The sequence below is a fragment of the Xiphophorus hellerii genome, chromosome 16 (genome assembly GCF_003331165.1).
Source record: "Xiphophorus hellerii strain 12219 chromosome 16, Xiphophorus_hellerii-4.1, whole genome shotgun sequence".
In the NCBI taxonomy this organism is placed as follows: domain Eukaryota; kingdom Metazoa; phylum Chordata; class Actinopteri; order Cyprinodontiformes; family Poeciliidae; genus Xiphophorus; species Xiphophorus hellerii.
The window spans coordinates 12,916,690-12,937,467 of NC_045687.1; the positions used below are offsets into that span (position 1 = coordinate 12,916,690).

The following is a 20,778-nucleotide window of genomic DNA, read 5'->3' on the forward strand; positions in this document are numbered from 1 at the left end:
GAAACTTTAAAAATTTTATATTGGGACAATTGATAAGATGGAGGTCTAGGGAATTTTGTCACTAATAGCTGTAGTGATACATTTTGGAAATAGGTGCCTCACACTTGGAATGCAACATATAAGATTAATACGGTTACTGCTACAATGAAGAGTTATCTATACCTGAATATTTTACATTTTTTCCAACTTTCCTTTCTCCTGATCAAGCATGTTTTGATATAGGAAAGGAAGGACTCTAAAAGACTAGCAGGTCATGTTTATATCCACTTATGTACATTTTAATTAGACAGAATAAAAAAAACAAAAGATGCACAAAACAAATACAACCCAAATCCTGAGGTGGTGACATAAGAGAAGACTTGTAGACTATTTCTTTTAATAAGCTGAAATTTATCCAAATTAATAATCTAAGACAAAACCATGTATGAGGTTGAAATTTAAGGTGTGTACAATGTGCATGTTTATGCAAAGCAAAGTTTTCATATGTTTCCTGGTGCAAAGAAACTAAGGAAAACAAAACCACAAGGTTAAACGTTGCACGCAAGGGTGAGAGACGGCATCTTCCATAAAGCATTTGCCCCAGGACATTACAATAATACCTGAAAGAGCCTGAAACCTCTTGATTTACCGCTCCCTGGGAAAACAAGGAACTGCTCATAAAATAGTTCCTTATTAATTTCTAACTAAAAGAATAGCCGTTATGATAAACATCTTCAATACCAAAACAGAAACTCACAATGCACCAGTGGGAGAATCAAGAACACTAGAAGTGACATTTAATGTCACTTTATGATCTCATTCTGCATTGCTCTGCTGGTTATGAAAAGACAAACTAGTTCGTTGCAGTTTTTTGATAGAAGTGGATAGTAAACAACTCTAGTCCAAGTCTGTTATTGTGTGGGGAAAAAAAACCTATTGGCAAACACTGACTTCTTCTCAAGGTCTCATTTCATATATATACAGTACAGTACAGACCAAAAGTTTGGACACACACTTCTTCTCAAGGTCTCATTTCAGTCATATATATATATATATATATATATATATATATATATATGTATATATATATATATATACAATTCCCTTCTCACCCACCGCGGGTGGTTCTTATCCTCTGAGCTCGGGTCCTCTACCAGAGGCCTGGGAGCTTGAGGGTCCTGCGCTATATATATATATATATATATATATATATATATATATATATATATATAATGTACATTTATACAATGTAATGTGGCGTTGAATAAATTAAATAACGTGTACGCAGCAGCCCATAGTTGGCTTAAGACAAGTTACAACTGAAACAGGAAGAAAACAAGAGAGTCGTTATCTTGTGTGCAAAACAGAGAGTGTGGTGTCATGGGAACCAGGTATTTAAGAACGTGCTGAATATCCTTATGCAAAAAACTTGGAAAATAAGTCAACAAGTTTTGATTTTGTGGGATTGCTTCCGGTACATTGAACTGCTGATACTAAATCATCTGATAATTTTATTTTTTTTTATCATGACATACAAATGAGATTTTACACAAATCAGAGGTGTGAAGTGAAGAGATGGGATAAAAAGAAATGTGATTGTGTTCATGAACGTGCATAAAATCACTGAATTGTGTATAACTGATGGAACAAATGGCTTGCAGTCAGATTTTACTTATAAATACAGTTTCCCTCCAAAGGTATAATGTTTTATGATCAGATAGCAGGTCCAAAGTACCACGAGATTGGCCGATACTTACATGTGAAGCCCATCTTATCCCCTCCCATCTTATCTTAGTCAGCAAAGGTTTAAAAATCAGTCTCTGTCCTTTTCTACTCTGTAGTGAGAGGTGTGACTGACAGACCGGCCCACCAGATCATGTCTGAATGTTTACAGTTAACAACATTCCCCCCACTGTTGCCAACTCAGTGACTTTGTTGCTATATTTAGCGACATTTCAGACAAAAAAGATTTATATCAGCCAAAATCAAAATCAGCAGGTCAGGCTTTTTGAAGATCGGTAACCAGGGATCGGCCAGAAAACTGCAATCAGTGTAGCCCTATACACATATTCATGACATTCTTCGATTAAATAAATTTTTCTTAAGTGTAACTCCAATAGCTAAAAATGTAATTTATACCAGGTGACTCTTTCTCCCCTGAGAATGTGGATTGGTACTGGACTGATTCTGTGCCTTCAAATGATTTTAACATAAGTTTCACACAACTTAGAAGTTGATGTAAAATTAATGTTTGTTTTAGCCACAAAATGATTATGCTCAGCAGCAAACAACAAATCCCCAACAACAGCATAGAGTAGCTCATCGATGTAGCAGCTATGTAGTCTGACGTAAAAGCAATTTGCTAGACAATGTCAAACATTGAGAAGTTTTAATTATTGTTATCAAACGTTATCAAACAAGGCGTTTTGTAGCCAGAAATACCTCAGAAATATACAGAGCCAACCATGAGAATCAACTAATTTAAAGTTTAAACTCAGTTTCACAAAAACACAAAGACCCTAGCATAAATGTTTGACTGTTAAACTGGACCGTTGCAGGTCTCCATCAAGCTAATTTTCTATTAGCAGCTTTACAAATCTTTTACATTACATTACATTACTAAAGCACATTAAAACATACCTTTATCTTGGCTTTTTCTATTCTTCCTCTTTTTTTCCTCCCTCCCTGAAGGATTTTTGAGACATTGTTTTGCTTACTTAACTTCTGACCGAAGCTTTCTGGACATCTTAATGCGCACTGCTCTTTGCACAGCAGTTCATCTTACCGGCGAAGCATGCGGTACCTACTGCAGTCACCAGGGGCCCCAAGAGCAATTTATTTATTTTCTTTTTATCAATAAAATAATAATTTCTACATACATTATCAAACATATATTATTGTAAAAACAAGTCACCTCATAGTGATATTGTGTGTTTTTGATATTATAATGACATAGAAATTATTACCAAAAAAATAAAAAATCAGCTCCTCTGAAGGGGCCCCTTAGTGACCCTGGGGCCCTAAGCGGCTGCTTAGTGTGCTTATGCCTTGGGCCGGCCCTGGCCCTCCATCGTACATCTGGAGAGCAACAGAACCCTCTTTGGGGTACATTTCTGAGATTTGTTGTTTGCTACCTCCACGAACCTTGAGGTCCTACCTCTCACTAACAACTAGTGGACCTTTGATTTCTTCATGGACAGACTAAAAGGTTTTCTCTGGACTTACTGTGAGGAAATGATCATCACGTGGTTGTTTGGTTCTTACTGTATTTTTAGTTAGGTTTAGTTTTATAGTTATCTTTGACTTGTGTTTTTTTTTTTAATCACTTGTTCTGTATTCTTCATTTTCTTTATTTTGAAACTGTAGTTTGAGCTGCGGTTTCCAAGCTAGAGCAGCCCGACCCCCGCCGTCACTTCTCCACCTGTAATGATATGCAGCACCAGTAGGTAGTGATGGGAGGGGGTAGAAACCTGAGGGTATAATGACTGATGCTGTTAGTTAATAAACCAGATAACTTTAAAAGACTTGGCTTCCTTTATGTACTGCAGTACAAACATTAGATGTAATACATTACATGTAATGTAATGTTTGTACTGCAGTACATAAAGAAAGCCTTCCTTTATGTACTGCAGTACAAACATTACACCACCCAGATCCTAAACAAGCCGACGCAATTAGCAAACACCTGGTGGAACTGCGTGGAAGACCTGTTATGCCAGCTACTTCTCAGTGCAACTCTGGTAAAAGAATGAAAGCAACTCTCCAGTTATGTTTTTGAAGAGGAAATAACATTATAACATGATTTCAAGCTAAAAAAAAAATATAAAGTTGATTTTACATTCTGCCCCTTTAACTAAGACGTGTAGCAAGTTTTATAGCTGTACAAAGACATTTAAAGAAATATGCAACATATTAACTAAAAACATACCTGCCAGGGTATTTGTATCTTTACTTTTTTATATGTAAAAATGACATCTGTATTTTTTCTAATGACTGCTTCTGCCATTTTACAACCAGCCGCTTTTCTCTTTTGATCGCCTCCTCACGTGTCTGAGTTTTCCTGCAAACCACACCCCCTACTTTCAATGTTTTTTCTTCTTTTTTTTTTTTTTTTTTTGCTCTGTCAGTCATCTGCCTGTCTGTGAGAAAACCTGCAACATTTCATGTTATCTTCTTCAAAGGGTTTGCTTTGTATTTTTTTCCGCAACTTTCCGGGATTCTTTGACCCTGTCGTTTTGCTCTTTTCTTCTCCTCCCATCCTGTTTGACTTAAGTCTTTGCATTCCCTTCAGAAGCAGGTGAGCATTTCAAATGTGCTAATTTGAACTCTTAAAATGTTATTCTATCTGCATTTTTTCAGCACCAGCTTACCGGGAAGATGTTATAGTAACTGTAATGATGCGTAGTAATCGCTCTTCCTGACGATCAGATTTTTTTCACTTTCAGTTTCGGTTCTTGGAAATGGATACGTTTGTATGCAATAAACTAAACCAGTGGGGTCTCAGTGAGTTTATTGAAATATTTAAAGGTAAAGTATGACAAATCTTGACTACTAATGAGGATATGTCTTCTTTTTTTTCATTTTATTTGGTTTACCAACATTGGCATAACTTTAGCTGCAGAAATAAAAGCACTTTGTTCTCCTGACTGGACATAGTTTTAAAAACAATCACAACTGTGGTTTAACAAGTGAGGTGCACATATATTTTAGTTCAAATTTTTTTGTCAAACCTCTCGTTAATGTGTTTTAAAGGGTCCAACCTTTGTTTCTCCATTAGATGGCACTGTAAAATCTACTAAACATTTGAATGGTTTTTATTATTATTTTTTAAATCAGCTCTTGAGAGCCAAATTCTACTTTAATAGCATAAATGTTTACAGCCGGGCAGCATCATGTAAAAATGCCCAAATTTAAACATGAAGCATGACTTTTGTGAAAAGTTTGAGGAGAAATTAAACAAACTAACGTACCAGGCAAAGTCATTTTCAGGCTTGTGATGTTACAAAATAAACTATGTACAGGGAAAGTAGCATGATTTATTGGTGACCCTCTGCCTTTCCTTTCACCATCATTGTATTTAACATTTACTGAAAATACAAGAGCTCTACACTTATTTTATAAAAAGGGTTGTCTCATACAAGCACTTCATGGCATGGAAAAAATGGTCTCTTAGCAATAAATAATATTGTTTATAACATTTCCTCTCCTGCATAAAATAGATTTTTGCATCTCTTTAAATTATATTTCTAAGGTTGATGTTAACAGAGTCTCATTGGATTACAGATCAAGGGGTTGACACAGAGAGCCTTTATTGTCTTGAGGATCAAGATATTGACAAGCTGATAACAAAAGTGGGACCGAGAGCACGGTTCAAGAAAAGACTCAATCAGTTAAAGGTAATGCAATACGTTATTAAACATTTAGTACCATGGCTTGTGCCTATGTAAAAACCATTGTGTATGTAACATTTTATTTTCATCTTAGGAAGAAGAAAACACTAATAGTGAAAAAGAAGTTTGTCCTAAACCAGTAAGTTAAACCTATTCTGACTACAAATGTCAAGTATTACATCCATTAACTATCAATACCTAAATGATCTTAGACTGGGAATATACTTTAATTTAGTAAAACTGTGTTTGCCTAACAAAATTAATTATTTTTACCTTAGTGTCAAGTGCAGAATGAAGATGCAACTGATTTGACAAAGGTAAGTGTAGGAGAATTCTGGTTTCTATTTCCTTTTTTTGCAAACAAAAACTGGAAAAGCATCTTTTGTATTATATATTTGGGCCTCCTTATTCTGACACTCCTGAATAAATCTAGGACAGGCACTTGCCTTCTGAAGTAACCTAATCATAACTCCTAGATGTGGTGGATGCTCCATATTGGTCCTATTTTTTTAAAATAAATTGCCCCTGTGACAGCCATGTTTACGTAAAGAGTAAGAGTAACCTTTTATTCTTGTAAGTCAAATAAAATAACGTTTCTTATAATATCCAGCCAAAAACTTAGTAAACATATTTAATTTAAATATACAAAATCTAAAAAAGTCATTTTTGTGTGCATCCTCAGATTTTACCCTCCACGAGTAATACAGGTGGGAAATCCAATCTATATTTCATATTTTTTATTGTTTTTGAGAGACCCATCTAATCTATTTATGTTTTTGTAAAAAGGAAAGCGAAAACTTGACCTTCAGGAAGAATCTAGCATAAAGAAACCAAAGCGACAGCATGAAAGATTTCAATTCACAGGTATTGATATGTTTTGATCAATGGTGTCAAAATAATGTTGATGTAGAAATGTGACGCATTTTTAGGTAAGCGGAAAATATTTTGTCAGTGTATTATAATAAACAAAATATATTTTGCTTAAATTATGTTTAGTTTGAACTTCTTTGGTAAAAGATTGCATTGATGAAGTGAGAGGAGCAACAAAATTAACTTCCTTTGCATTAAATGTTCACTATTGTTGCTAAGCCTTTGTATGGTTTTCACTAACAGAATCAATGATACTGAATGATGTGAAAAACATAATGACACATGTTCATGCTAAACTACAAAATCAAGAGACAACAGATCTTAATGAATTCCTTATGTAAGTATAATTTTCTATTATTTTGTCATGCCTTACAAACAAATAATTACAAGCTTGAGCTCAAAATTTCCCTGTTTATGTGGGGGTTTTTCTCTCTTCTCTGAGTTTTGTAGGTTTGTTTAATTTTGTTTTAATTAAAGACACAATTTGTCACAAAACTTCCTACCTCTAGTCATCATTTGGCTTCTCTGGTAATTCCACAGAAATTCATGAAACAAAATAGTTTCATATCATGATGGCAGTGTTTGTGAAGAGTAATTAGTCTGGTGGATAGTGATTACATAATATGAAGTTCATGTGCACTGGTGCTGCTAAGCCTTCAGGAATACAGACAAATTATGGCCATGACCATGTGATCTACAAAAATGTGTCATTCTGAAAGCATGAGAGAGACATGCCAGTGTTAACTTTTTAGATAATTCTGCACACAGGTGGAAGCAATTTTATTTTTTCTTAATTTTAAACAGGACCAAAATTAGAGATTTGGAAACAGACAAAAGGGAGCTGGTTGGTGTTTTTGGTAAAACTGGAGCTGGCAAGACCTCATTAATTAATGCAGTCATTGGTGTGAAGAAACTTTTGCCATCTGGAGATGTAGATGCATGTACCTCGGTCATGATCAAAGTGGAGGCGAACGCTCTCAACTCAAATTATGAAGCAGAGATCGAGTTCATCAACAAAGAGGTAAACAGAACCATCAAACTGTTTGTTCATATTTTATCTAACATAAGGCATTGCGGGGTTACACACTTAAACCCAACACAACATTTCCTTTTCAGGAGTGGGAAGATGAGTTGGGGACTGTAGATCGCTTTCTTGAGGATGACGAAGAGCAAGAGAAGCATGACGATGATGAAGAGAACGATGGTCATCATGACCTTATTGAGAAGCTTACAGCACTATATGGAGAAGAATGGAAACAAAAATCATCACAACAACTCATGGACAACAGATACTTCAGAGAGATTCCAGAGTTTCTTCAGTCCACAAAGAAGATTTTAACTTGTGAATCGGTAAGGTGTGACTTTTAGGTCTGGAAAGATAGTGACAAATCAAAACTGGCCAGGCTTTATTTACTAGGTTGTGGTTTTGAACGATAGACTTTCGGCATCACCTGGCCCTCTAAATTGACCCAGTCGAAAACAAAAACAACATTTGGGGTCATTCATATAATGCATACTGACAGGTATACAAAACGTGGAGGTGTATGAATCATACTCGTGTTTTAACATGAATAAGTCCATACCTTAATCCAAATGTAAATATGTAGCAAAACTTGATAATTGATGTTTGAAATGTTGCCAGTTCTTTGTTAGCTGCTCAGTTCTTAGAACACCTTTGGTTTCTAACTATCTAAATAGAGCTTTTTTTGAGGTGGAGACACACACCATGTGTGCTTCACCTTCCATTTCATGGACTGCTTTGTTTGCTCCGTCAGGCTATAGAGCTATCTGCAAAAATGATGAAGTACACCAAACAAGGAGAAGACAAAGATATAAAAAGGTGGTACTGGCCAATTGTGAAGTGTGTCACTGTCAAAGTGCCCCAAAATAATTTTCTCCAGCATGTCACACTTGTGGACCTTCCTGGAAATGGAGATCGTAACAAGAGCCGAGATACAATGTGGAAAAAGGTACATTACACCTTGGTACCGTAGTCTTCAGTCTTTCAACTTTCATATTTTTAAAGCATTCATTTTCATTGTAACAACGTCACCTCAGATTGTTGGAAACTGTTCTACGGTGTGGATCGTATCTGAAATCAACCGAGCAGCATCTGATGGAGAATCCTGGGAGATCCTGAAAAGTGCCAGTAATTTCCTTGGAAACGGTGGCGAGTGTCGAAACATTCACTTCATCTGCACCAAGTCTGATGTTTTAGGAGAGTTACATGATGCGTAAGTTTGCTAATATACTACTAAAAGTGGAAAATTTTAAGAGTCAGTTCAGACATCAGTGAGGATGGGTCAAAGGCTCAATAGTTGTACTTACAAACGGTGTTACATGGTGTCAAAAAAACACAACACTAACAGTGCTATGAAGTACATTGTTATCTTTTGGGAATCACTGTCATGAACATTGAGCTAAACATCCACCAAAAGCAATTAACTGGTTTATGAGTGTAGATAAATTACTCTTAAAGAAAAATCTGTCAGAGGTTTTCAGTAAACTGAAACTAGAACAGACATTTATAGTTTCAAGTAAAAAATATGACTAAGCTGACTAAAGGAACACATAGATACTCCGGGAAGTATAAGGTCCCCACAAAGTAAAATAAATGTGTGAAAATGGTTTTTTTTATCCTTTATTTTTGATTTTAAAAGTAAAATGTATTCACCATGCATTTAAGCCTATTGTCACGGAAAGTTCATTTATGAAATGTTGCTGATTTTTATTCCAAGTCTGCACTATTCAAACTATTAAAAAAGGTTCAAATAATTTTCAAGGTGCTGCATTTATATCTGTAGTAGCTACATTTAATGATGTTATTTGTGTCATAACGTTTTCACTAGTGAATGTTTTCTTTTAGTTCACCAGCTGATGTTCAGGCCTTAATCTTAAATAGAAACTTAAAAGCCAAGGAAGCAGTGGGCAAAGAATTCAACAAGCTAAGCAAGATAAAGGTGAGCTTTGAACTGCATCTGATTTTCAAATTGACCGTCTACAATTAAATAACATGAGCAAATTCAATTCTCCACAGAAATATTTTAGTAATGAGTGTTTCAAAGTCTTCACAGTGAGCTCTGCAGAGTTTCTGAAACCAAAAAACCTAAAGCCGGAGGACACTGGTAGGCTACAACTTAAAATGGAAGATTCCTCAGCATGATGCTAATATGACCTAATTGTCTTCTCCAAGAAATTCCAGAGCTTCAAGATTTTTTGCAAAATCTAAACGACTCTCACTCAGTGACACTAAATTACGTTTCTGGAGCTCAAGGGATTCTGTCCTTGATGCAAGGGGCCAGCTTGAAAAAAGTGGTAAGGCTGAGAAAAGAAAAATCTTAATTTTTCCAGTAATCTTGAATATCTAAAGAAGACGCACATTTTGTGGTACAGAGATTTACAGAAAAGCCATTCGCCCTAACACAGTGTTAGTCACTTTGTTTTACTTCAAATGTGGCTTGACATCCTCTATATGGGATATACTTTTCTTATAATTCCTTCCCTTTAGATAAAAATAGACCAGGTTAAAACTTCAGTACGTAACTTTTATAAAAAAATATATATATTTATATATATATATATTTTTTTTTTTTTACATATTTGTTGAAACTGTCACTGTGTGATGACTGTACAATATGAAACAGAAAATATGTGACAACATCTAGCTCCTCTGCCTTCTCCAAGAAGGCACTAGAAGCCAACTAGAAACAACCAAGCAGAGTCAAGAGGAGGATCTTGCTGCTGCCAATCATTCCTGTGTCCATGCTGCTCACCCTCCCTGAACCCCCCCCTAATATTTGTTATGATATAGTTTCTCCCCATCAGCAGAGCCTGTCGTTAATGATAAGGATAGTTAGTATGGCCACCAGTCTTCCTTTAATGTTTAGTCATTTCTCCCCCATTAGCACATTTTGCAGCATGTTCACAAGTTTGATTGACAGCACTAAGTCACTTCTTCTGGCTCAGGTTAGTTCTTTTGATTGGTAGCAGTGTATTTATTTAGATGGCAGCAGCAGCACGGGCAGGAAGTGGAGGAGCTCGATCTTTTCATAGATCTGTCTCATACGGTCATGATGACCTGGTGATAGTTTTAACAAATATGTAAAAACTTTTTTTTTTAAATAAAAGTTACGTACTGCAGCTTTTAATAACAATAACCTCAACGTCTACAAAGATTCTTACTACTTACTGATCTGTTAGCGATTCTATATTTGAAGTTTGTTCCAGTTTCTTTTTCAACCTAACAAACTGTGGTTCTTGATCTAATGTTTGATTAAAACTTGCTAATTTCTGTCCCAATATCATAAACCCAGAATATAGGATAAAGTAAAAATTGTTGTTGTGTGGAGACCCAGGATGCAGTGAACTTAAAATGACTCAGTTAATGATGCTTTAAATGAAGAATGTGTGTTTTTTTTAGGCTGGCTGTTGTAAAGTTGTGTCTGATGACCTTGAGACAAACCTGAATTGTCAACTTGATGAAATCAGGGAAGAAATGCGGGAGATCTACACCACCTTCATAAAATGTCTCAATGAAGGAGTTGAAAAATCCAAAAGTTCTTGTAAAAATATGCTGAAATTCTTCTTATATCCTACAGTACGTAATCTGATGGTTGCATTTATACGAATCTATGTTCTAAACAGTTTCTATTTTTGTCTTTTTATTTATTTCTTTTTAATATCTGTTTTTTCCCCAGAGAAAGAGTGGAAGTGCCCAATACTACATCCTGAAGAGTGTCGTCAAAAACGGTGGCATCCACAAACCAAAAAAGGGGAAAGAAATAAATTTCAACATGAAATTAACTTCATTCTTGAGTAAAAGCATCGATGAGGAATTCAGAAAAACCTTTCCGTAAGAACTTTATAAACACAGATGCTTTCCTGAAACTGAGGAACTTACACTTCTATAAATAATTTAAATGTGATGAAAATTTTCAGCAATGAAGGAAATTGTGGTCCATTCAATGGCGTGATCAATAGGTTTTCACTTGACGTTGAAAAACTAAAACCAAAGTACAAGGATGCAGACCTGCAGCTGACTTTTCTTAAGACGGAGGTATTAGAAATCGTTTTTACTGAATCCATCTGCTCTAAATATTTGTAATAGGACAATTCATTGACTCTGGGTTTGACTCTTGACTATTTTTTTCTTAGGAGGAAAAGCTTAAGACAAAACTGAACAAAATGATTCGTGACAACAAAAAAGTAATCTACATGAGTCTAACCAAAACAGTTGAGGAAATCATGAAAGAGTGCTATGAAAGTAACAACAGCTACATTTTTCATCAAAACAGACGCTACTAATTTGTGTTATTGTTTGGACATTAATTAACTTTTTTTTTTTGCAGAGGCTGCACAGTTTCGAGGAAAGAACACACTGCAGAACATAAGGGAAACAATACAGCAATATGTGTACAATTTTCAGAACAGCATGTTTGAGAAAGCCAAGAATGTCATGTTGGAGCTTCTACTCAAACTGATGGTTTGTTTCATTTTATACATTAAAATTGCATGATTACATTTAAAAGACAATGTATTTTACAAGCATTTATATCCATTCAGCTTTTTGATATTTTATCAGATTACAACCACTAAGACTAAATGATTTATTTATTTATAGACTAGCACAAATGAATCATTGTGAATTGGAAGGAGCATTATTTTTTGAATATTGTTTAGGAATATGAATCTAAAAAGGGTGACTTTGTTTTTGTTTTCATTCCCTTGAGGTTATACTGAGGTAATAGTATATTTTAGAATATTTTTCTACCAAGTTTGCCTTTCTAGAGATTAAATATTTTCCCTATTCTTCCTTGCAAAAACTCTGTCAGACTGAATTGTCTGAATTTAAAGTCTTGCCACTGGCTCTCAGTTGGATTTACATCTGTACATTGACTTTGAGCGTTCCTCTGTACCTCTGGCTGCATATTGAGTGTTGTCCTGTTGGATGGTGAGGTACAGTCTTCTGCAGCCTCTTTTGAGTTGTTTTCCAGGATTTCCTGTATTTAGCTACATTCAGTCTAAATTAAACTGCTTCTATATGAGTGTTGAAAAGAGGCGTTCCAACATTTATAAGCATTTGTAAACTTGTATCATATTTGCAATAAATGCTTACTAATTGTTATGATTGTAAATTAGGCAGATATCCTGGGACTTCTGGAAAAAGACATGATGGAATCTATTGAGCTGTCCCTCAATACTGAAGACTGTACAATTCCAGGTAAAATTACCACATCATCTGCTCTTGGCAGTTTTAGGCTAAAAGTAATCTTTGGTTTAAGATATTTCTTCTGACTGGAAACAAAATTTTTGTCTGAAGTGATCCAACCAGAGTTTTAGCTTTAATCAAGCGGAGGAGGTTGAAAATGGCCGTCCAACCTCAAAAAGTTTGAGCTCATTAAATTGTCTAAAAACCAGGTGAAAAAAAACTGTAGTCAGCAATTATAAGAACATTTGATTGGTGGAGTATCAATAGATATTTTAATTAATATTTAAAAAATGTATTAACTAAGACTATAAATAATTTAATGCTTGGAGTTATTTGCTAAAACTGAAGCAAACAAAATCAATTGTTTTATGTCTTATCATCTTTTGAGAAAGGCTTCTTTCATTTCCTATTAAATACAAACATCTTCAATGATTGAAAATACTTTTGAATATAAATCTGTCAAGGGGATGAATTATTTTTGGTCATAACTGGAAATATGTCACTAACATTCCTGTAATCACAACAAACACGTAATGACAAAAATTACTTCCTTAGATGTGTCAACTGAGCTTGGAATGGTGCAGAAACTCTGCGAGGAGTTGAGCAGCAGCCTGGACGCATAAATATCCTTAAAATGGACATGACATTTATAAGTGGCAGTGACTGCGAACTTTTTTTCCAGACATGTTAGCAAAGATTTATTATACTTTGTATTTTATTTCATTTATGACATTCTGACCTACAATCATCCTCTTAGCATCATTGCAATGACACAATATTCTGATATCTGTGTGTCTTTGTTTCTGTTTTATCACCAGATGTAAATGCTCTGATTGGCCACATGAAATCCTCTTTGTACAGATTTGATGTACTGATTTTGTTGGCACCTATGTTGTAGATATGATTTATATGTCCTTTAAAACTGCCAGCATTCCCATTTGTTTTAAACAAGCTGTTGGCAAGTCAATTCTAAGCAATAATATAAATATATTTTTATAATAATGACAGGTCAGAACCATTCCTCATAAAAAATTGTTTTTGTTATGTGTATTTTTTGAATATTAATAATAAATAAATGATGTTTGAATTTATGTGTATGAATGTGTTATTAGCTAACACAGCAACTAATATTTCCTGTCAACTTTCATATCAAATATATATAAAACAAATATAAATGACATGAATGTCAATTTGTACAATCTTGGCAAAAAATATACATTTTTACAGTGTGTGATAAATGAATATTGTGAACAGTTGGGCTTTCTTAATTGTACCTGTTCTACTGTGTTGTCTTTTCATTAAAAAAAGTAATCATCTGTTGTAATGTAAAACTCATAGGAAAATGTAATAAAAATATATGTAAATCTTATCATTTCTAGAATTGTTTGCTTTTAGGACCCACAAATTAAAACCACTGAACACAAATGAAGTTATACTTATAGATCCACAAACTATAAACATTGCTTGTGGATTTATAAATATAACATCAATCTATGGTTTTAAAGTAAAAGTAATCGCAATATTGTAACACATTGATGAAGAATACTGAAAAAACTAAACCAATGGGCCAATAGGTTTGGGTATAGCGTAGTGGTGTGTTTAAATGAAATACAAAGGCAGTTATATGAATTAAAATAACAAACTTTCTTTAGTGAATTAAACCGTGAAATTAACACAAAGTTGAACAAGACATAATTACAAAGTTTACAAAGCCATGGCCATAAAAATTGGTTAAGTTCTGACAGTTTCTGTTTGGGCATCAGCCAACCAGGCGTTGCCCGTTACACCAGACAGTCAGTTCATACCTGGCCTCAGACATGCTAACCTTAAACATCTAGATGAAGCTGGGCGTAATGCTGCCTGTTTCAACACATCCCAGTGAGTGCGTGCAAAACAGTGTTGCATTATGTCCCCGGCTCGACTGGATACAGGGACATTGAGTCATTTCTAATTGAGATCTATGAGTAACTTTAATGTATAGTTACAGTGGATTGCTTACCATTTCCACCACACCGGGAGAAACTGATACAGACAGAGACAAGCCTTACAACAGTAAATCTCTTTGCTCAAACTCACAATATGACTGAGAGAAGACCCAACATGGGAAACGTGATGTTGCTCTGGTCTCTGAATTTCAAATGTATAACAAAAATAAGAATGCCAGGCAGCATTCTTCGCATAGCATAGCAAACCCAAACCATCCTAGGGTTTGTTTTGTCCTTCTATACAAGCTGTTATGTTATGAAACAGTGCCATCTAGTAAATCACATTAGATGAAACCCCCCCTAGGCAGACTTTTCTCACTGTTTTCCTTTGAAGTTTTATGGTTTTGTTTTCTGAAAAGAAATGTACGTAATATATTCCACTTCCTTTGAATTTTCTGGGTGGGGTTTCTTCAAAGTATTGAGAAATTTAATGATAATATCAGTTGTTGCAGCTCATCATGACTGACAAGTGAAGTGAAACAAACCAAGTAAAATGATTCAAATTGCCAACATGCAGTGTCTGACTGCTGCCAGGAAGAAACAGAAAGATGCAATTTTATATTTTGTAGATTTGTTCTAAAGAAGTAAGTCGAGTCTCAAAAACAAGCTGATGTAAAATACTGGAATGGTTTCAATAACGTGCCGGCAGAGAGTAGTGGTTTCTCTGCTTGATGTTGATGTGATCTTTCATATTGAAGAGCACTTCTTACAGTGCCATATAAGTTAATAATAAGCAGAGGAAGAAACAAAAGTGTCAGATACTTCTATCAAATGCAGAATAGAAAGACCTGAGAAAACACAACTGTGCAAATTGTGGAAACTCTGAAGATAAATTTACAAAAGTAAATACATTAAATAAACAAAATGTATAGAAATGCTCAATTCAAGATAATTACTAAATCCAAAATAACAATATTGCCAACAACATTATAGAACTTGCCAAACTCTTAAAAACGTAATAGGATCTTGGAATTCTTTCTAAGATTGCAAAAAATATATAAATAAATAAAATTTAAGAGTTAAACCATAAAGCATTGCTTTTACAATGAAAACATCTAAACTCTCAGCTATCAACAGATCTTCAGGAAGGCTACTCTAAAGCTGAGGGGTAAGAAAAAGATACCTAATTGTGTGTTTTAGTGCTCACTTTAAAGCTGCAGTAATTTTTAGAATAAACTCTTTTTAACATATTTGCTAAAACTGTCACCATGTTGTGAAAGTATATGAGACAGAAAAAAACACACCTCCTCCCAGTGCTACTATAGCTATCTGAAGAAATGCACGGCTTCCAGTCAAAAACAACCAATGAGCCAGAGGCAGGTGGACGTTTTACCGATGTCAGTTGTGCTCGCGTACTGACTGCTGAATGTGTTGATGTGAGAAATAACTTACCGTTCCAGAAAAACTGTTAATGTGTCATCATCAGAGAGAGGAAGCCGCTGTACAAAAGTGTACAGAGCGTACAAAAGGTACACTAATTAAACTAGTTTAATTAAACTAATTAGTTTAAGAATTAGTTTAAGAATTTTTAAACTAATTCCTAATTAGTTTAAGAATTTATGTTTGCAGAATAATCAGTATTTCTTTAAAAGAAGTATAAGTTTTGTACAGCGAGTACAATAGGTTGATTAACAGATTAATATTTAAGTGTTAAACTTATACTTCTTTTAAAGAAATACTGGTTAATCTGCACACATAAATAAATAAATAAATAAATAAATAAATAAATAAAACTAATTTAATTAGTTAAACTAACAGTTTGTTTAACAGTGTGGAAGCGTCTCAGTGTTGCCACCCCTCTTTTTTTCAACCAGCCCACATTTCCCCTTTTGCATTTCCAGTCCTGACATGCCACGCCTTCTTGTTCTTCTTTCCCAACTCTTGCTTTCTGCCATTTTGTTTGTAAGCCTTGAGGAATCAACTTTACCTCAGAAATCTCACTAAGTTGTCTGAATTTAATTTTTTTTCTCTTCTCTTCCTGCTGACTGAAGTATAGCTTTCTTCTTTGCAAGGTAAGCTTCTCATCTGACTTCATAGCTCTAACTGACTATTTGCTGAAACAATGCATATATAAAATCCCATCATTATGATTTATCTTTCAGTCTCTGTTCTTGGTCATGGATTATTTTGTTTGTGACAAACTAAGCCAGTGGGGTCTGAGTGAGTTGATAGAAATATTTAAAGGTAAAGTATTCCACTGTACTGTTGCTGGATAAAAAATCAACATGGATAATGTATTTGTGCAGTTGTTCATATGTGTGTGAAACTTCATTAATTATATACCATATTTATTATCATGGAACAGTGGTCCAAGTTCTTTAACTTTGTTATGGTCACAGCTATGCTATGCGATTGATTTCCTACCTCAACATTAGGCACAAGTTGAATATGCATGATTTTATAATTATGTTTTTATAGAAACCTATTCACTTTTATCGCATGGCCATGATTAGATCCAGTTACCTGCATAATAAAATTAGCAGTTTTTTAACAAGTGTTTACTATACACCCATTTTAGATGTTAACAAACCTCAGTCACTGCAGCAGAAATACCTTGCAATGATTTTTGTACCATGTTCACAAAGCTTAATTCTGCAGCAGCTTTAAATTATATCAACATGTCTAAACACAACTTTTGATTACAGATGAAGAAATGGACACGGAAAGTCTTTATTGTCTTGAAGACCGAGATATTGATACACTGATTCCAAAAGTGGACCAAAGGATTCAATTCAAAAAGGAATTTCAGTTGTTAAAGGTAATGCCCTGGTTTATGCCATTTTGTTGCTCATTTTCGGCCAAGTGAAATTTTTTTGTTGATACTTGCTTTTGTAACTCAATGCTTTTTGCTGCTTCTTTAAAATAAATCTAAATGTCTCACATTCATACATTTTATTTAACTTTTGTTTTATTTAATATGTACTTTGGGTTTCTAATGTACTTGTCAACAGGAAGAACAAAGCAGAAATCCAGGGATGCAGCAATGTCCTGCACATGTATGTACAAACACTTTTACACTGGATAAATATGAAATAATATTTGATTACTTGGATCAGTTCTTTTTATGAACTAATATGTGGAGTACAGAATGAAGAAGCAATTAATTTCACCAAGGAATAAGGACTACGGCATTAATGAATTAGACTTTCCTTTCCTATCAATTTAATTCCATTCAAGTCAATTAGATTTTTTAATTTTAATCCTCCCAGAGGTACAAATAATTCTGGGCTTATCAGTGGGTAACTTTTAAACTTTTAACTAAAATGAGCAAATGCAAATCATTTCACATCATGTTCACACCAACTTGATTAAAAAAGTATATATAAACTTATAAAATGTTAAATTCTATTATTAACTTTATGTTTTTTTAAACATTGCCTAGAATAAGGAGTATTGATAGATAGATAATACTTTATCATATGTATTTCAGTGTTGCATTAACTCTGGATCTGAAGAGTGTCCAACCCAAGATGATACCAGTTCAATTAGGTCATCATCACCTGGTCGACCGAGAGAATGTCTCCTCACTGACAACAATGTGACATCTAACCCAACCAGGTCCAGCATAAAGTCTCTCAGCACCATCACCGTCTCTGTTAGCTTGTTAAACATCCGTTCACTCACCAACAAAGAGTCTTTCGTTTCCAAGCTTCTAAGGGAAAAGCAGTTTGACTTCTTATGCCTGACGGAGACCTGGCAGAAGAAAAATGATCTTACACATTTAAAAAGGGCTGCGCCGGATGGGTATTCTCACATCAGCCAACCACGCTCTGAAGGACGAGGAGGCGGTGTCGCAGTGCTCTTCAGAGACAAGTGGCTTGTATCTTCTGTCAGTGTCCCCACTTACAACTCTTTTGAATCTACAGTACTACAAATCCACTTATCAGTACCCACCATCTTAGCCACCATCTATCGCCCTCCTGAGTCCAACAAGGATTTCTTAAATGATTTCTCCTCTCTTTTAACATTTTTGTGGTCCTTATCCCCAAATATTATCGTAGTAGGTGATTTCAACATTCACATGGACAAATTCAGCAACACTCTGACGCGGGACTTTTATTATTTGTTGGACAGTTGTGGAATGCAGCAATATGTTGACTTTTCTACACACAGCCACGGTCACATTCTGGATCTTGTCTGCTGCTCTGCTTTAACGCTTTCAAACTGTACGGCATTAGAAATGTCCATTTGTGACCACAAACTGATTTCATTTACTGTCACTTTGCCACTATACAGACTATAGTTTCATCTTTTTCCAAACATCAGTAGTTCTATTCGATCTGGTACATTTGACAAAATCACAGATCCATTTATGGACAAGTTACACAGATGATGTGGTCTGACTCTACAACAATGCATGGGAAAGACATTCTGCAGAGCAAAACATCCCTTCTTTGGCTGGATGTTAGTTTTTCTAAATTGTTTTGGTGGATTTCTCTAGACAGAATCAAAATGTTCTTTACTATTATTTCCACTTCCAAGCAGTAGTTTTACATTTCTTCTGACAAGCTGTAAATATGCTTGGACATGCATTAGTTGCTTCCATACAAGTCTCTGCTGCTTCATAACTGACATAACTGGTGTCATGTCAGTAAAATGAACATTTAATGAATGAGGAATTCCTTGTAAAACTAAAAATCTTAATTGAATTGTTTGGGTCATTACACACAAATGTTTTGTGTTATCAAAATCTGTCAATATTATACATTTCTTCATAATTCTTTCCCAAAAATCTTGCAAGAAAGTTGGCACTTCCCCACCTTGTATTTTATTACTGTGATTTCTTATCGCTGTAAATACTTGGATTATAAAATCTAGTTGAGGCTTAAACCAAATTTCTTGAATACAAATAAGATGTGGTTTGTCTGTCAAATCTGAAATGTTTTTTATTATTATTCTTGACCATTACTATTAAGACTTCTGGCAATTCACTTTAATATAATAACAAAGAAAAAAGACCACTGCACGACTGAGTTTGAGAAGATTGACTTTTTTAGTATGTCCTTTCTTAATGTCAAGATACAGTATATTTGAGCTGCTTCCACAATTATATGAATTTTTTTTCAGTTTTCCTTTCTTTTTGGGCAGTGCTATTTATTACCTCTACCATGAATAAAACAAATTCCTCTTTCATCATGAGTACAGTGTCATCTTTGCTCTTGTCACATCCCTGACAAACAGAACTCCATACTTCTACAGCTGTTACCTAGAGAGCCCGGTCATGCCTGGCCATCGATCCAACAGACACCGAGGGCCTTCCTCCAGTTCTCTGCCTTGAGACCCTCTCGAAATATTAATTTATTCTTATTTTTTAGGAATGAACTATCAACGAGACTAGTTTGTACTAATTGCTTTGAGAAATTCACTTGCCAGTTTTAAATTCCGGTTGTGACTCATCTTGACAAGTCCCAACAGGAAACAGATATAAGTTATGGGAATGATTCTGATAGCATGCCAACAGAGAGTGATCAAGAACACCTTTTATAATGCCAAATAATAAGCAGATGAAGAAATGAAAGAGATTAAAACAAACAGTTTAAGGAAATGAGGGAGGAATGAGGGAGCAAAAGGGATAGTAGGACTTGCCAAACTATTAAAATCTTAAACAGAAGTAAAACACAGATATTAGAAAACTTGACGATATTGCAAAGAACTCAAATAAAAATTTAATAGAAAAACCTTAAAATATAAGAAATAGTTATAAACTTCATCTAGAACCCAAACTGAATAAATGTGTGTCGAATTTGCTTTTAAAAATACTGTTAACCCCGAAAAAATGATCAATTACCAGGATTCAAAAGGCAACCCACAACTCCACATATGCACACAGTAGGTAGCAGAAGTATTGTTTCCAATAACTGCTTCACTCACTTCACACACCGAGAGTGCAACAGTTTAAACAGACCAGGTGCAAATACTATTTCATTTTTGTCAGCAGTTAGGTGTCTATACAGAAATGAGACTGTTGAAGGGAAACGAGCTGCCCTCGCAGGATGAATTGTGGCTTGGCGCTTCCTCTCAACAGAGCAAAAGGTGCAGCTCTGAGCAGAAGCTCTGAGCAGCAGAGCAACTTCAAGAAACACACATGATAAATGAAAGAATAAAACTGATTAACAAAAGAAATAACAGTATGAATAATTATTTCATTTGACAATACCCAAATTCTAATCTCCCTATAAATGTATGGACTTATTATAAATTAAGAACTTGTCATAAAATATTTTGGTTTAATTTTTGTTTTTTTGCACCAGAGTCAGAATTAAAATGTTTGTCCAGCTTTCATACAGTTTTAATATTCCTGAACCAATTAAATTGGCTAAACTCAAGCAGTTTGTTTTACAGTGTG

At 34.7% G+C, this 20,778-nt stretch overlaps 2 protein-coding genes across 3 annotated transcripts; both read left to right on the forward strand.

Annotated features, from left to right (window-relative positions):
* The first annotated feature begins 1,202 nt into the window (after positions 1 to 1,202).
* On the forward strand, positions 1,203 to 19,565 carry LOC116735317 (uncharacterized). 2 transcript variants are annotated; one of them, XM_032587108.1, is made up of 5 exons: positions 16,310 to 16,444; positions 16,535 to 16,616; positions 17,078 to 17,190; positions 17,384 to 17,428; positions 17,863 to 19,565. In XM_032587108.1, the coding sequence occupies exons 2-5, from the start codon at positions 16,550 to 16,552 to the stop codon at positions 18,673 to 18,675; spliced, it is 1,038 nt and encodes a 345-aa protein (XP_032442999.1). In that variant the 5' UTR covers positions 16,310 to 16,444; positions 16,535 to 16,549; the 3' UTR covers positions 18,676 to 19,565. The 2 variants fall into 2 exon arrangements, with proteins under 2 accessions (XP_032443000.1, XP_032442999.1); XM_032587109.1 differs by lacking the exons at positions 16,310 to 16,444; positions 16,535 to 16,616 and adding an exon at positions 1,203 to 1,213.
* Positions 4,026 to 13,811, forward strand: LOC116735315 (nuclear GTPase SLIP-GC-like). Its single transcript, XM_032587105.1, has 22 exons — positions 4,026 to 4,276; positions 4,425 to 4,506; positions 5,263 to 5,375; positions 5,464 to 5,508; positions 5,648 to 5,686; positions 6,052 to 6,076; positions 6,156 to 6,233; positions 6,483 to 6,576; positions 7,044 to 7,260; positions 7,356 to 7,589; positions 8,015 to 8,209; positions 8,298 to 8,473; positions 9,106 to 9,199; positions 9,277 to 9,364; positions 9,433 to 9,554; positions 10,660 to 10,836; positions 10,937 to 11,091; positions 11,178 to 11,295; positions 11,394 to 11,502; positions 11,588 to 11,721; positions 12,378 to 12,459; positions 13,003 to 13,811. Exons 2-22 carry the CDS (start codon positions 4,440 to 4,442, stop codon positions 13,068 to 13,070), a joined length of 2,430 nt encoding a protein of 809 aa, XP_032442996.1. The 5' UTR covers positions 4,026 to 4,276; positions 4,425 to 4,439; the 3' UTR covers positions 13,071 to 13,811.
* Positions 19,566 to 20,778: the final 1,213 nt, after the last annotated feature.

Bases quoted from the DNA above. Each gene is read 5' to 3' on its own strand.
- LOC116735315 (XM_032587105.1), top strand. From the start codon at position 4,440: ATGGATACGTTTGTATGCAATAAACTAAACCAGTGGGGTCTCAGTGAG. The intron at 6,577-7,043 runs GTAAGTATAATT...AATTTTAAACAG, and splicing joins GATCTTAATGAATTCCTTAT to GACCAAAATTAGAGATTTGG. The intron at 9,555-10,659 runs GTAAGGCTGAGA...TGTTTTTTTTAG, and splicing joins GGGCCAGCTTGAAAAAAGTG to GCTGGCTGTTGTAAAGTTGT.
- LOC116735317 (XM_032587108.1), top strand. From the start codon at position 16,550: ATGGATTATTTTGTTTGTGACAAACTAAGCCAGTGGGGTCTGAGTGAG. The intron at 16,617-17,077 runs GTAAAGTATTCC...TTTTGATTACAG, and splicing joins GTTGATAGAAATATTTAAAG to ATGAAGAAATGGACACGGAA. The intron at 17,429-17,862 runs GTATGTACAAAC...TATGTATTTCAG, and splicing joins TGCAGCAATGTCCTGCACAT to TGTTGCATTAACTCTGGATC.